We start from the raw sequence: 16,796 nt of genomic DNA on the forward strand, positions 1-16,796 counted from the left end.
CGAAATAGATTGTGGCCAAGTTGTGAAGGACGTTGGTTGTCAAGCTAGCCAAGGAGCTTGATATATTTGGTAGGCACCAAAGAATTTGAAATACATTTGTATCATGACCAGATTTATGTTTTCGGAAGATGATTCCGCTAACAGCAAGATGATTCATAGCTTTAGGGAGAGCTACATGATATTATCAATAGAGACAATTTTCTGGAACGTTTGGAAATTAAGAATAAGTAGGGAAGCTATGATATTGTGATTTATGAGAAATATGGGGGCGCCTGGCTTGCTCCGTTGGTGGAGCATATGACTCTTGATCTTGGGGTTGGAAGTTTAAGCCCCATGTTGGGTGTAGAGATTACTTTAACATAGTGAAAAAAAAAAAAGCAACCCATGTAATTGGTCATGCAGATGACCAAAATATAATTCTCATAAATACTTGGATTTTGTTCCTGGTTCCTGGCTTATAGCTGCCAAAACCCTTGGAATTTCCTGAACATAAGGGTAATGGGAGCATCTTTTTTTATATTTGGTTTCTTTCCTCAGTTCCTGAAATCTTTTCAGAGTCATCAAGGTGGAATGGGTGTTTTGTTATTTAGAACAAGCCCCTTTCCACTACCACTAGGTTTATGTTAAGGAGGTGAGTTTTGGAATGTACCTTAGGATGGGGCTGGTTGCCAGGGGAATCAACCTGGAATAAGAGATTGGGACTTAGAGTCCCACCCCCAGATTTCCAGAGAGAGGAGAGGAGCTGGAGGTTGAATCCATCGCCAAAGGCCAATGATTTAATCCATTGTGCCTATGTAATGAAGCTTCTATAAAAACCCAGGACAGGGTTTGGAGAGCTTCTGGGGTCTTGAACTTGTGGGGAACCGTGAAGAGCAGCACACTGGGAGTGCACGGAACGCTCCCTGCCCCCTCCCCATACCTTGCCCTGTGCATCCATTCCATGTGGCTGTTTCCGAATTAAATCCTTTCATACTAAACCAATAATCTAGAAGTAAATGGGTTTTGTAGAGGCCGCTTTTAGGCAACAGACTTGAGTGATGAAATGTAGAAAGGGCCCACAGTGCCCTCTGGCTGAATCCAGACAGGCCCATCAGGCCACCCACCTCAGCATATCCAGCCCCAACTGACCAAGGGGCTACTTACAACCAGGCACAGTGGCCAAAAAGGGGAAAATTCCGTATGGCACCATACCTCCTCCTTACCTTCCCTCTTTAAATACACCCCCACCCACTTCCTTGTTGCAGACAGTTTTTCCTCCGCTGTCCTGCCAGTAGCTCCCTTCCATAAACTTCTATCTCCTTTGTTCTCTTTTGGGTGAATCCTTTCGTGGCCCTTGCCACCGGCTTCCATCCAATTGTCGCCCCACATTTGGGGGCCCCCATCCCATCGGGAGAGATACCACAGGTTTCCTGAGTTCTGAGAGCTGCTCTAGCAAATTAAAGGGACTCAAGGAGGGGGTCAGGGGAATTTCTGATTTATACCCGTCAGATGTACAGGTAAGAACCAGGACTTGTAATTGGCATCCTGAGTTGGTGGGGGGGTTTGTTGTATCCTGTTGGTCAGAAGCACAGATAAAAACCTGTGCTCACTTCTGCTGTCTGAAGTGTGTGTGTGTGTGTGTGTGTGTGTGTGTGTGTGTGTGTGTGTGTGTTGCAGTCTTGTGGGACTGAACCCTTAACCTGTGAGACCTGATGTCATCTCCGGGTAGATAGTGTCAGAATTGAGTTGAGTGGTAGGACACCCAGCTGATGTCCGGAGCATTGCTTGTTGGTGGTGTGGGGGAACCCGTCGCCCACCCCCAACACACACATTAAAATTGGGAGCAGAATGTCAAACAAGAACCCTTTGGGCCTTCTGAGTCCATCCTATACTTTCTGAATCATAGCAGTGTGATCAACTCTATTGCAATTCTGTGTTTAATATCTCCTTACCTTCACTGTCCCCTAAACTGTGAGGACTGGAACCATGATTGTTCGGTTCATCACTACATCCTCACCCTCTCTCCTGGTATATGGCACATAAACAATGCACAGGTTAAGTGTTTGTTGAATTAATGCATTCTTGATCTGGGTACATGGTTCACAAGTGTGGGTTTGTGGGAGGGTATTTGGGGGGATATTTTTGCAGGTGATGGGGAGTTACTTGTGGCAGGTGTACAGCAGTTATGTGTGGGCTTCTCTCAGACCTATGGGAAGCCCTTAGGAAAGAGTACCTATCCTCCCATCCTCCCATTGGCTTTCCATCTCAACAAATGATGCCCTGCGTAGCTCTGCACCTCAGCCATGTGTCAGTCTACTTAACGTTCTTCTGCTTTCCCTGTTGTATTAGAATTTCACCTGATGCTAGGTGGATGTAATTTTTTAGGCCAGCGGATCTTTGGGGTGGAGTGATCTCTGAGACTCCCTGGTATTCTGGCTTATGTGATAGGGCATTTGGTGAGTGGTCCTGCCTATACTGGATGTGAAACAAATGTATCTACAAATATTGCCCTCCTTATTTGTCAAAACAGTTTTCTGATTTGCCTAGTTACTTGAGCCAATGGTGTTCTAACCTTAGGATCACAAGGACTTGAGGATTTTGAAGTAGTAGGTCTACAGCTAAAAGACTGGAATTCCTGTTTCCATACTATGTTTTTTTTTTTAAAGATTTTATTTTTTTATTTGGCAGAGGGAGAGAGGGAACACAAGCAGAGGGAGTGGGAGAGGGAGAAGTGGGCTTCCCGCTGAGCAGGGAGCCCAATGCGGGGCTCGATGCAGAGCTTGATGCGGGGCTTGATCCCAGGATCTTGGGATCATGACCTGAGCCGAAGGCAGATGCTTAAGAACTGAGCCACCCAGGCGCCCCTCCATACTATGTTCTTAACTTCAGCCAAAGCCAGATTCCTTAAGATGTAGGTACCAGAGTAAGGTAATAGCTTTTGGAGGAAACCTGTGATTAATGTATCTCTCTATATAATTGGAGGTTGGTTTTATTATTTAAAAAATTTTTTAAAAAAGATTTATTTATTTGAGGTGGGAGGAGAAAGGGGAAGAGAGGTTGAGAGAGAGAGTGCAGGAAGGAGGGGCAGAAGGAGAGGTAGAGACAGAATCCCAGCAGACCCCCCCCCCGCCCCTCCAAGCTTGGAGCCTGAAGTGGAGGCTCGATCTCACGACCCTAAGATCATGACCTGAGCCAAGATCAAGAGTCCGATGCTTAACCGACTGAGCCACCCAGGCACCCCTTTAATTTTTTTTTTAAAAAGTTTTTTTTTTTTTTTTTTTTTTAAAGTTTGTTTTTTAAGTGATCTCTACACCCAACGTGGGGCTCAAACTCATGACCTCGAGATCAAGAGTGGCATGCTCTTCTGACTGAGACAGCCAGGCGCCCTGAATTGGAAGTTGGTTTTAATAACTTAGGAGCACATTGGGGTATGGGAGGCAAGGGTAAAGGGAGAGGAAAACAAGGATTTCAGTTGCTGGCATGTCGTGACTACAGCCAGGGATTAGGTAGGAGCTTTCCTTCTCAAGGTCTGCTAGTAAGGTTACTAGGGTGGTGATGGAAAACTGGGGGAACTCCAGTAATTGTTTGATGTCCTTAAGACTTTCGGGTGGTTTCCACTCCCAAGAGAATGATACTTTGTCCAGCAGCCTGAAGATATCTCAGCCCTAAAGAACTTGTGCTTTGTACCTCTAAGCCTTGTAAAAGAAACATTTCTGGGTTGGCTCGGGAATGATACATCGTGACGGCAGAAATACAGAGAGTTCTTCAAGACCAGTGAGATTCTGGCCAGGACATTGTGAGAAATCCCAGCGATTGGTCTTTAGAAAATGGTCAGGGCAGAGGGCATTATCAGATGTTCTACCTCTTTCAGATACATCTGGAAGGTCACTTTCTATTTCCCACGTTCACTCAAGTCCAGATGATCGTGTGCCTTAGGAGACTGAACTTAGGTTAGACCTAGATGCCTCAGAGTGGGTGTCATGTCAGAACATAAGTTTATGGTGGTCACTTACAGCTAATACGTTGAAGACGCAGTGCCCTGGAAAATCAAGAGCACTTTATTTTTCTTCTTTACAAAGAGCACCAGGACATTATGACAACTTGTTAATCATGTGATAAAACAGCCTTACCTTACATCTTGCACCAAAATATAGAGTTAAATGAAAGCAGTAAAACACAAAAATACAGAATGAAATGTAGATACGTATTCATATAATTAGTGTACAGAGGCCCTTCTAAACACAAAGACAAAGAAAATATAAAAGGAAAAAAATGATAGATTTGACTTCATAAAATTTTTAAAAATTCTGAAAAGCAAAACATACCATAAATAAAATTGAAAGACAAATGGCAAACTTGTTAACATTTTTATATGGAAGTGTTAGCGAACCAACATGAGTTTGCTCCTTGGTGAGTCCAACAGCACCAGGTTGAGTCGTCCCACAGAAGAGACCTTATTTGCAACAAATGAGATCATGGGGAATGGCTTCCAAAGCCCTGACTCCCCCAGAGAGGGTGAATGGGTTCCTTTTGTTTAGTGTTAGGATGAATATTTGGATAGGCAAGCCTTGTCATCCTGTGTAGAAGCCGGTACAAAGTCACGCATGCGCCCTAAGGAAACATGCTTACATATACATTGTATGTTATGTAAATGAGGCTGAGGGTCCTCCTTGGGCGGAGATTTTAGTATTGTAATGAGCTAAAGTTAACTGTAGGTCATTCCAGAGGTCACTTCGCAGTCCATCTGCACAGGTGCATGTCAGGTTTAGCTCAGAAGGTCTGGGTGGTCTGGGCCAGTGAGGTGTTGTCAGGCAGCCCGGGGGTGATTTTGGGTTTCGCTTACCTAAGTCAAGAGGAAAGCAGGAAGGGAGAGCTTAGAGGAAAATGTAAGAAAAAGATTAGTGGGTATAAGCAGGTTGGCAGTAAAGACCAGGTCTTGGGGTCTAGTTAGTAACATAAGGAGCTCTCATAAATCAATAAGAAAAATGTAAAAAGATGAGTAGAATAATAGGCAAAGATCTTGAGCAGGAAATTCACAAAAAAACAAATAAACAGGGGTGCCTGGGTGGCTCAGTGATTAAGCGTCTGCCTTCGGCTCAGGTCATGATCCCAGCGTTCTAGGATCGAGCCCACATCCAGCTCCCTGCTCAGTGGGAAGCCTGCTTCTCCCTCTCCCTCTCCTACTTCCCCTGCTTGTGTTTCCTCTCTCGCTGCCTCTCTGTCAAATAAATAAATAAAATCTAAAACAAAAACAAAAACAAATAAACGTAACAAAGTTTGTCAACTTCACTAATACTTGAAGAAATGCAAACTGAAAGATTGAAATAACTAGATTTTTCACATTTTGGCCAAGTTTAGTGTCCACTGTTCAAGGACTAAGAGAAAGGGCACTTCATATATTGGTACTGGCAGTTTAAATTGGTACTATATTTTGTAGGGTAATTTGGTAGTAAGTCTTAAGGCCTTAAAATATATGTGATGTGGATAATTTTTGAAATACCTCTCAATGTGTTTCCTTTTTGATAATGTGATCCCTTTCCATCACTATGTCCCCAGGGAATGGAGAGAGTGAATGCCACTTTGAGAAGGGACATATTGTCTTGCCCAGATAGGAAGAAGTAAAATATAACCCTTTCTGGTTCCTAGAGGCAGTGGCCTAGGAAGGAGAGTGGAGTGGTCCCAAATAAGTTTGAGAGATTCTTAAAGCAATAGAGCCTGCATCCCTGAATGCAGACAGGGGAAATGCTGGGATCCCCTAGAGAAGTATCCTGTCCAACATGATGCTATTGAGATAAAAAGTTAAAAGGGACACGATGGTATGGTGAATCAGAAGAAAGAAAAAATCATCCCCTAGTTTCCCATGACGCTAAGATTGACGTAGCTGGGACCTGGAGAAGGCTCTGGAAAGTTACTGGAACATGGGCCAGCTTACTCTCCAAACAACACTGGAATGAGATGCCAGCATATTGAAGTGTTTATCTCTGGATCTCTGGATTTGCAATGATCTTTGTATGTTTTTCTTTTCTTTTCCTTTTAAAGGCTTTTATTTATTTATTTATTTGTCAGAGAGCGAGAGCACGAGCAGGCAGAGGGGTAGAGGGAGAGACAGACTCCCTGCTGAGAGGAGCCGGATGCCCAGGACCCTGGGATCATGACCTGAGCCGAAAGCAAACGCCTCACCGACTGAGCCACCCAGGAGTCCCTATATTTTTCTTTTTGATGAAACAGATTTTCTTTCTTTTTTTTTAAGATTTTATTTATTTATTTGACAGAGAGACAGCCAGCGAGAGAGGGAACACAAGCAGGGGGAGTAGGAGAGGAAGAAGCAGGCTCCCAGCAGAGGAGCCTGATGTGGGGCTCGATCCCAGGACTCCGGGATCACGCCCCGAGCCGAAGGCAGACGCTTAATGACTGAGCCACCCAGGCGCCCCTGATGAAACATATTTTCTAATTTCCTTCTAATAAATGTACTTTGTGAAATTAAGGGGGAAAAACAGCAAAAAGGTGTCCTAAAGTTCCAGGTTCTTTGACGCAGAGCTAGGGTATCTGGTTGGCAGGTTTGCGGTAGTTGCTAGTGTGTCTTGCAGGAAAAATGGGGTGGTCGTGCAGGACTGGCTACCTCGTTGGCCAAGCCCAGTGCAAAATGAAAATGCTGTTTTTCAAAAGCAAGAAAAAAAATGCTGTTAAAAGTACTAGAATACAAAGCTTTTTTCTTCCACATTATCTTCTTGGCTCACATGAATGATCCATTGTCCCATTGAACGGAACTTACAACACATAAATTCAAAGATAAAATTATTAGGAATTGCAAGATGACAATAGCAGAGCCTTACATCAGGCACTGGCCCTTGTGAGTGGGAGCTCCCTGTGACTGCACAGATTGTACTCCCTTGGCTTTGTGGTCACAAAGGGAGGAAGCCTGGTTCTAGATACCACTGGCCCAAGACACTCATGAAACTCTAGCAGTGTCTCTTTTACCAGCCGCAGAACAATTGGGAGTGACATACTTCGTTGGGATTCAGATCAGACCTCTCTGCTCTGGTGTGCAAAGCTGATAGTTTACCCAGTGTGTATCTGGAATCCACTCCAACCTATCCTGACTTCTGCTAAGGACTAGTATTTGTTAGCGGCACAGCGTTGAGCCAACCCATTGTCTCTCTGTTTGTGGGCTACGTGTTTCCTAACAGTGACTGTGGTTGTGTTTTGGACAGAAAAGAAAAGGGACCTGTCCTACCAATGTTTAGTGAGAACTTTAGCCAGATCTACCAACGTAGATCTCTCAAAATCTTGCTACCTTGCTAACTCAGCACTCCTTACCCCAGTTCTAGTACAGTCCGTGTCAGTTCCTGACAAGCAGGATTGGAAATGCCCCAAGTCCAAGCAGCTTGTGGCAGCTTTCCTGGTCTGCAGTTCTGTCTCAATAAGATGAATGCAGGCTGAGTTGGGTTGGGAGGTAGAAATGACAGGTTCCTGAGTTGAGGACCCCTAGGGTGAGAATTCTATAAAAAGAAGTGGGGTGGCGGTAATAGAAAGGTGAAGAATTAGAACAAAATTTGGGGGGAGGGGAAAGGTGGTTGAAAAGGGATATGTGAAGAGGAGCAAGGACACTTGGGTAGAGAGAAGCCTGGCCAATTTTATTCTTAGGGATATATTAAAAAATAATTGTTCTGGGGGGTAGGGGAATGGGATAGACCGGTGATGGGTAGTAAGGAGGGCACATATTACATGGTGCACTGGGTGTTATACGCAACTAATGAATCATCGAGCCTTACATCGGAAACCGGGGATGTACTGTATGGTGACTAACATAATATAATAAAAAATCATTAAAAAAAATAATTGTTCAATGAAGATTAAAATTATGGTATATTTTAAATGTATACATTTAACAGATTAATGTTTTTTCTTAAGATGGACAATACTATGCAATATAATTTTTGAGAATAATTGCTGGGTTTGTATAAAAAAAGGATTTATGGTATGTACACTATATAGGCAGTTTTGGAAATGAGAAAAAAGGTTGAAAGTTATATGACCTCTACATCTTTTTTTAAGTAGGCTCTACACACAGCGTGGAGTCCAATATGGGGCTTGAACTCACGACCCCGAGATCAAGACATGAGCCGAAATCGAGAGTTGGACACTCAACTGACTGAGCCACCCAGGTACCTCTGACCTATAGATCTTTAAAAAAATTTTCTAAAGTAGGCTCTACGCACAACATGGGGCTTGAACTCATGACCCTGAGATTAAGAGTCACTCACTCTACTGACTGAGCCACCCAGGCAACCCTAAAACTTTTTTTCATTTTATGTATGTATGTATGTATGTATGTATGTATACATGTATGTATTTTTTAAAAATCTTATTTATTTATGAGAGAGAGAGAAAGCACGCATGAGTCGGGGAAGGGGCAGAGGGACAAGGAGACTCCCCGCTGAGTGGGGAGCCCAATGCAGGGCTCCATCCCTGGACCCTGAGATCACAACCTGAGCCCAAGTCAGATGCTTAACCAACTGAGCCACCCAGGTATCCTTAAAATTTTTTTTTTAAGATTTTATTTATTTATTCGACAGAGGTAGAGACAGCCAGCGAGAGAGGGAACACAAGCAGGGGGAATGGGAGAGGAAGAAGCAGGCTCATAGCGGAAGAGCCTGATGTGGGGCTCGATCCCACAATGCCGGGATCACGCCCTGAGCCGAAGGCAGATGCTCAACCGCTGTGCCACCCAGGCGCCCCTCCTTAAAATTTTTTAAATTAAGCTCTAGGCCCAATGTGGGCCTCGAGCTCACAACCCCGAGCTCAAGAGTTGCTTGCTCCAGTCAGGAGCCCTTCTGGTTTTTCTTGTTGCTGTTGAGATGCCTGCTGTCAGTTTATCTTTATAATACTCTGTTTCTCCCTCTGGCTGCTCTGAGATGTATGTATGTATGTATTTTTAAGTAGGCTCCACGCCCAACATGGGGCTTGAACTCACAACCCTGAGATCAAGAGTCACACGCTCTATGAACTGAGCCAGCCAGGCACCCTGATATTTTGCTTTTGATATTTGACAGCAATGTGTTTAGATTTGCGTGAGATAATAGAAAATACATATCTTGGTCTCTGCCCCCAGTTCCTGGCATAGAGCTCCTAAAACCCTTGTATTTTCCTAAGTTATAAGAGCACCAGAAGCATCTTTTGTGCTATTGGAGTGACTCTGATTGGGCTCCTGGATGGCTCTTGGATGGGGGCTGGTCACCAGAAAGACCAAGCCATAATTAGTAGCTTGGAATTTTCAGCCTCAACCCCATCATCCAGAGAGGGGGGAAGGGGCTGGGAATGGAGTTAATAATTGGTCATGCCTACATGAGGAAGTCTCCTTAAAATCCCACTAGTAGGCAGTTCAGAGGGCTTCCAGGTTGGCAAACACAACCACACGCGGTGGGTAACTCCTGCTCTGGGGATCCTCCCAAATCTTGTCCTGTATCTCTCTTCATCTGGTTGGTCATCTGTATCTTTTGTCCTATATTTTAATAAACTGCTAAGTGTAAGTGTTTAAGTTCCGTGAGCCACTCTAGCAAAGTAATTAACCTGAGGAGGAAATCATGGCAACCTCCCATTTGCAGCCAAACTGAATGGAAGTCGTGGGTAATCTGGGCACCTACTACTTGCATTGGCATCTGAGGAAGGCAGTGGGAGGGTGAGCTGTCTTGTGGGATCTGAGCCCTTAACCTGTGGGATCTGGCACTATCTCAAATATAGTGTTAGAATTAAGTTAGATTATGGGACACCTAGCTGGTGTCCCAGAGAATTGTTTGGTATGAGGAAAAACCTCCGCACATTTGGAGACCAGGACTGTCAGAAGTTAGGTATCCTGGGTGAGGGTGGCATCTTTGTAAAAGTAAAGAAGAAACACAGGTGGGAAGAACTGGGTTTTTCTGAACACACAAGGTAGACTAGACAGGTTTTTCCCTACACAGGAAGGACAAATCTGAGTTTTTCCTTTACAATTTGGAATCTCTCTGTCTTTTTTAAAATACTGTTTATGGTTTGAGCTTTCTGAATCTGAGGATTTATAACTTTACTAAATTCAGAAAATTTCTGTTAATATCTCTGAATATTAGTTACAGACAAGTGTAAAAACACCAGGGCTGTTGAAGCATTAAGATCTGCTTACTGGGGCGCCTGGCTAGCGCAGTCGTTAAGCGTCTGCCTTCGGCTCAGGGCGTGATCCCGGCGTTCCAGGATCTAGTCCCACATCGGGCTACTCCGCTGGGAGCCTGCTTCTTCCTCTCCCACTCCCCTGCTGTGTTCCCTCTCTCGCTGGCTGTCTCTCTGTCACATAAATAAATACAATCTTTAAAAAAAAAAATTAAAAAAAGATCTGCTTACTGTTCTCGTATCAGCATCTTTTTTGTGTTTGATCTTTGGAGATTTCCTCTTCTTTCTTGATGGCTGAGTTATGTTACACATCGAAAAGATTAAAAATAAACCTACAGAATTTCTAGTTATTTGTAGGAGGGTTTTTGTTTTGTTTTGTTTTTGTTTTTGTTTTTAGGAGATTTAGTCTTACATATTCCTGGAAATGGAAGTCCAAAGACCTTTCCATCCCTTCATTTGTCTCTGAGGCTGTATGTAGGGCTTCATGGTCGGTAACATTTAAGAGTTAACTTTAAATGTTAAGAGTTACAGATGAAGGCTCATTGAGAACGTTAGGCTGGAGACAACCAGCCCTCCTGGTCCCAGGGTTGAGGGCTGGAGAGATGTGGTAAGGAGTAGGGTGAACAGAATTTGCCTTCCTTTCAGTGTTTTTTAAAGGTTTTCTTTAATTATTTACTTGAGAGAGAGAGAGTGCGCGCATGTGGGGGGAGGGGGAGGAGCAGAGGGAGAGGGAGAGAGAGAATCCCAAGCAGACTCCCCACTGAGCGTGGTGCCCTAATCGAGGCTCCATCTCACAACCCTGAGATGACCTGAGCTGAAATCAAGAGTCGGATGCCCAGCTGACTAAGCCACCCAGGAGTCCCTTTCTTTTCGTTTTTTGATTGTCCTTGTTTCCTTTATGACTTTCCTTAGCTGTGTAAGTGTCGGGCACATTTTTTCAAGGTTGCCTTTGGCCTTTGTTGCATCACCTGTCCAATGAGGATAATAGCTCCAGTTTCTCTGGGCTGATACAGAATTAAATGGTGTGACATGTAAAAATGCTTGGCCCAGCGCCTGGCACAAAAGTATTCAAGGAACGTTAGTAGCATCCCTTTCTTTTTCCTGTCTCCATTTGCCTGTCAGCACTTAGGCAAGATGGGACCAGGGCTGTATGGAAGAGGTACTACTAGCCCCCCACAAAGAGGGGCTGGTAAAAGGGGGGGGTGGCCTGTGATAGAACAAAGGGGAAATGGTGACTGCCACCCCAATGCGGCAGCCATCCATACATAATTTGGGGACGCAGAATCAAAGACCACCTACCCTTGTATCCTCTGAGGTAGTGTGGTAATTTTTCTCTTTATAAGCACTATTTCGATCTCATGCAATTTAGCTAATCCATGATACTTAGGAAGCCAGCATCAAAGGAAAAAAGGAGAGAATAGGGAAGAGTCTAGACTGAAATCACAATTAAGAGAAAAGAGGATATAATATCTGTTACTTAGAATAAGTGGAGTGTAGATTTAATGACATAAAATGCTTTCTGGAATTTCATTAATTGGAAAAATATGTTTGCAGAGGAATAACTTGTCAGCTGCAAATTACTGGCTTTTAGTTAAGATCAAAGGCCTTACTCTATATAACAGGCAATTTAAATGAAAACAAAATATACATCTATTTAACATGTTATATATTGCAGTATTAAAGTGTAATACTAAGAATTAAAAGCAGAGTTTTAATCTCCTGTCTTAATTTATGAGTTTCTGGGTGATAGAGTTGGATTTTATAGTAATTTATATAGGCTTGCTTCATGGTTTAATTTTAACCATATATTACTGTTCCTAATTCAAATGTCAGAGGCTTAGATTAAGAACTTAAAGAGGATTTAAATTATGGGCTTCTGCTGTTTTTCACTTGTCTGATTTACCGATTGCAGTAAAGCATGAATTATAGCCTTGCTATTCTCTGGAAACCATGACTAATACTAGAAATAATAATAATTGTTACCTCTCCTAAATCAAGAGGCACAGCATAAAAGCAGTAACTGATTTGGGATGTGGACAGGAGATTTATTTTAGAGTAAGAGTGAAAGATTGGTGATTTACCTATACTTTAGGGGAAAAGATGTAGGACTGGTTTTGTGATAATCAGGCAGTTGTTATTCAAGAGGGACTTCGAGAGACTTTATAGAGAAGAGAGGTTATTTTGGAAACTGCGGGGTTGGAAGAAGGACCTGTGTATAATTCAGAGGTCAGGATGCAGCTCAATTGGTTAGTGTATATGTGTGCATATATATGTGTATATATATATATATATATATATATATATATATATATATACATATATTTGTTTTGTTTTGTTTTTGTTTTTTTTGAGAGGGAGAGAAGGGGAGGGGCAGAGGGAGAGGGAGAGAGAGAATCTCAAGCAGGCTCCACGCCCAGTGCAGAGCCTGATGCAGGGCTCGATCTCATGACCCTAGATCATAATCTGAGCTGAAATCACGAGTCAGACTGAACCACCCAGGTGCCCCGGTTAGTATATATATTTTTAAGTTCATCACTCAAAAAAGAGGATCATTGTTTTAGAATCCCTATTTTCTAATATAACTAAGTATAAAACAATAAAATATCAGTATTAGGTATATTAACACATATATTTTAAAGATTCTACCTATTTATTTGAGATAGAGAGAGCATGAGTTGGGGGCAGAAGGAGAGGAAGAAGCAGGCTCCCCACCGAGCAGGGAGCCTGACGTGGGACTCGATCCCAGGACCCCAGGATCACGACCTGAGCTGAAGGCAGATGCCCAATCGACTGAGCTACCCAGGTGCCCCTAGTATATTAACATATTTAGGTGGAATTATTTTCTACTGAATATAGTGTAGCATGATGACTGTTACTCTTAGCTGTGTGAGGATTTTCAATAATTTATTTATTTATTTATTTTTAAGATTTTATTTATTTATTTGACAGAGACAGCCAGCAAGAGAGGGAACACAAGCAGGGGGAGTGGGAGAGGAAGAAGCAGGCTCCTAGCAGAGGAGCCGAATATGGGGCTCGATCCCAGAATGCTGGGATTACGCCCTGAGCCAAAGGCAGACGCTTAACGACTGTGCCACCCAGGAGCCCCAGATTTTCAATAATTTATATGCGAAAGAGAGTTGTGTCTTAAGAGCACTGAACTAACGTGCTCCTGGTAAATGTACATCCAGGCTTTTCCTGCCATACCCCTCAGTCAAGCTTCAGGAAAAAGGTTTTCCCCATTTTTCTTCATAGCCCTTCTCTAAAAAATGCGCTGTGGGTCACTTATCCTAAAGATGTCAAAGCTACAAGACTGGAGTAGAGGTAGCGGAGTTCACTTGTAATCTAAAAGCCTTCGCAGATGCACAGAATATTGACAGAGTCCAACTTAAGTAGATAGGTGTCTCTCATTTGTCTTTGATTGATTTAGAAGAACTCCAAAATCAAGAAATTAATTTAGTAAATACAAACAGCAACCTCATTTGCGCGTGTGTGTGTGTGTGTGTGTGTGTGTGTGTGTATTTTCTGCAACCTCATTAAAAAAAAAAAACAAGGTTTTTTGCTGCTGTTAATATCCATCATCGACAGAAGTGCCCAATTCGGAGATGCCTGGCTGGCTCAGTTGGTAGGGCATGCGACTCTTGGTCTCAGAGTTGTGAGTTTGAGTCCCGTGTTGGGTGTAGAGATTACTTAAAAATGAGATCTTAAAAAGAAAAAAAAAGATGGGGCACCTGGGTGGCTCAGTCGTTAAGCGTCTGCCTTCGGCTCAGGGAGTGATCCTGGTGTCCTGGGATCGAGCCCTGCATCGGGCTCCCTGCTCCACTGGGAGCCTGCTTCTTCCTCTCCCACTCCCCCTGCCTGTGTTCCCTCTCTCGCTGGCTGTCTCTCTCTGTCAAATAAATAAATAAAATGTTAAAAAAAAAAAAGAAAGAAAGAAAGGCCCCATTCTTTTCCTAGTGTAGTGGTTGAGTTCAAGCTCTCAAATTAGTCTGGCTTCATAGGAGACTCTACCAGTTACTGGCTGTGTGATCTTTGTCAAATTACTTAGCCCCTCTGTGCCTCAGTTTCTTCTATAAAATGGGGGGTAACAATGCTTTCTATTTTATAGGGTTGTTATCAGCCTTAAATGTGAAAATACACATAAAATGCTTCCCACAGTATATGGGATATAGTATATAGTGAATGCTCTGTAAGAGTAGCTATCATTACTCTATACCGGAATGATAAATGCCAGCAAAGAGTAACTTTGATCAGCATTTTGCCAGTCTCAAAAGCCACTGTTTTGTTACAATAACATGGCTTAATGAGAACTTCCACCATTTTAACCGTTAAGGTGGGAATAGTAGAGTCACAGCTTAGTTTACTAATAATTTTTGGGACATTAAGCAGCTGCCAGTCAACTTTGTTTTATTGTTTTATTTTTATTTTATTTATTTGTTTTGAAGATTTTATTTACTTGTCAGAAAGAGAGAGAGGACACAAGCAGGAGGAGCGGCAGGCAGAGGGAGAAGCAGAAGCAGACTCCCTGTTGAGCAGAGAACCCGATGCAGGACTCCATCCCAGGACCCTGGGATCATGACCCAAACCGAAGGCAGGTGCTTAACCGACTGACCCACCCAGGCACCTCTAAACAGATCTACTTTATACATTGTTATCTTCCATCAAAGCAAATAATTTAAAAAAATATTTTATTTCAGACAGAGAGCAAGAGAGAGAGCAGGAGCAGGAGGGAGGAGCAGAGGGAGAAGCAGACTACCTGCTAAGCAGGGAGCGCAACTTGGGGCTTGATCCCAGGACACTGGGATCATGACCCCAGCCAAAAGTAGACACTTAATGACTGAGCTACCCAGGTGCCCCTCATTTTTTTTTTAAGACTTTATCTATTTGAGAGAGAGAGAGCGCACAAGCTGGGGAAGGGCAGAGGGAGAGGGAGAAGCAGGCTCCCCACCGAGCAGGGAGCCTGATGCAGGGACTTGATCCCAGGACCCCGGGACCATGACCTGAGCCGAGGGCATATGCTTAATGGACTGCGCCACCCAGGAGCCCCACAAATCTTTTTTTTTAAAAATATTTTATTTATTTATTTGAGAGAGAGTGCGCGTGCACGTATGTGTGCGTTCACGCGCTTGCGCACAATGTGGGGGGAGGGGCAGAAGGAGAGGCAGACTCCCCGCTGAGCGGGGAGCCCAATGACGAGGGGATTGATCCCAGGACCCTGAGATCACAACCGGAGTCGAAGCAGACACCTAACCGACTAAGCCACCCAGGCGCCCCTAAAGCAAATCATTTCACAAAGGATCCGGACTTCATCTGATGAAGAGGTCCGAAAAGGGGGTGGCAAATCTCAAATGGGGAATATATTAGAAATGGTGCAAAACCGAGCTTTCCTAGTGGAACAACATGTGAGGCAATATTAGCTAAGTCATCCTATGACTGGAATCCCTGACATTTTACTGTGTTTTCGCTTTTAGTCATTCTATTCTGTGACATTTTGAGTAAAACATGTTATTTTTTATTTCAGTGTTAATCACTTTGTTTTTCTCTAAAATATGTAATTGAAAATTCTGCTGCATTTGTAAGTGTAATTAATAATCGGGACAAAATTCTTTGCAGGGCGGTGTGGCTCCAATTCGGTGGGCAAGTCAGGGAGAAAATGAATTCCTTAAAATCTGCTTTACAGTAGACTTTTCAGAAACTTAGTTGTGTTCAATTAAGTTTACCCATGTACATTCGGTGTCATAGTGTGTGAGGACAGGGGAAGGCCGAAACTCTGGTCTTCCTCCACACTGTGACTATAGCTTGTGTGTTACAGCTAGAAATAGAGTGAGGGGTGGTTACAGAGAGTGCTTCTCTGGTAGCGCCCATTTAGCTCCCTTCCCCCCATGACTCTAGAGACGGCTGTCCTTTTGCCAGCTGTTGTGTTCAGTTGTCTGGGTTATTTTGGGTAGCAGTGGGTTGATTCCAGTGGGGAAACAGTTGTATATCTCTGCTTTTTAAAATGTTCTGTTCAAATGTTTTATGAGAAATTTGGGGGTGGAGATCAGTCTTCCTGAAACTGTTTGAGTTCTGGGGGATTGGCCAGGTTGTAAACTTCAGAAGCGTGCAGAACATAATAAAGAAAATAACCGTTTATTAATTTTAAATCCCCACTGTAAAAGAGGTTTCAGAATAGCTTACCGAGCAAGGGAATGCTATGGACACTTTGCAGTGAAACATTTGGCTTTTCAGATAACCTTTGGGCAAGAGTAAATGGGGGGATGTGAGTGGAATCGATAGGTGGTACAATCAATTGGATTGGTAGCTAGCTCATTACCCAAAGAGATGGATTGATGAGATCCCGGACAGATCCTAGTCTCACCAGCAGAGCTCTGCTAAAGCCTTGCCGTGTGTTAAACTTTTTCATCAATAATGTGGGTGGAAACTTGGAAAGCATGCTTGCCAGATTTAAGGATATCATAAAGATGAATGCCATGGATCCAGAATCATGATACAAAAAGAGCCTGGCCAACTGGTCCTGCAGATACAAATGATGAAATTTAACAGGGATCTGTTCAAAGGCCTATGCTTAGAAGCAGCGATGTATTATTGATTGGCTGAATAGTTCATACTTGTGTACTATTGGTTTCATTACTACAGGTAACCTTGGGCAAGTTACTTAACCTTGTTTGAGCCTCAGTTTC

At 43.3% G+C, this 16,796-nt stretch overlaps 1 protein-coding gene across 1 annotated transcript in view; it reads left to right on the forward strand.

Moving 5' to 3' along the window:
* The window catches only part of LOC148106877 (uncharacterized), a 51,283-nt gene that overhangs the window by 27,985 nt on the left and 6,502 nt on the right, over positions 1–16,796 (forward strand). The window contains exon 3 of the mRNA XM_087859695.1: positions 8,038–8,144. Within this exon, the coding sequence (XP_087715821.1) occupies positions 8,038–8,144 (107 nt within the window). The remainder of the gene's footprint in view (positions 1–8,037; positions 8,145–16,796) is intronic.

This window comes from Ursus americanus, chromosome X (genome assembly GCF_024610735.1).
Source record: "Ursus americanus isolate L20-20 chromosome X, mUrsAme1.1.p, whole genome shotgun sequence".
Classification (NCBI taxonomy): Eukaryota; Metazoa; Chordata; class Mammalia; order Carnivora; family Ursidae; genus Ursus; species Ursus americanus.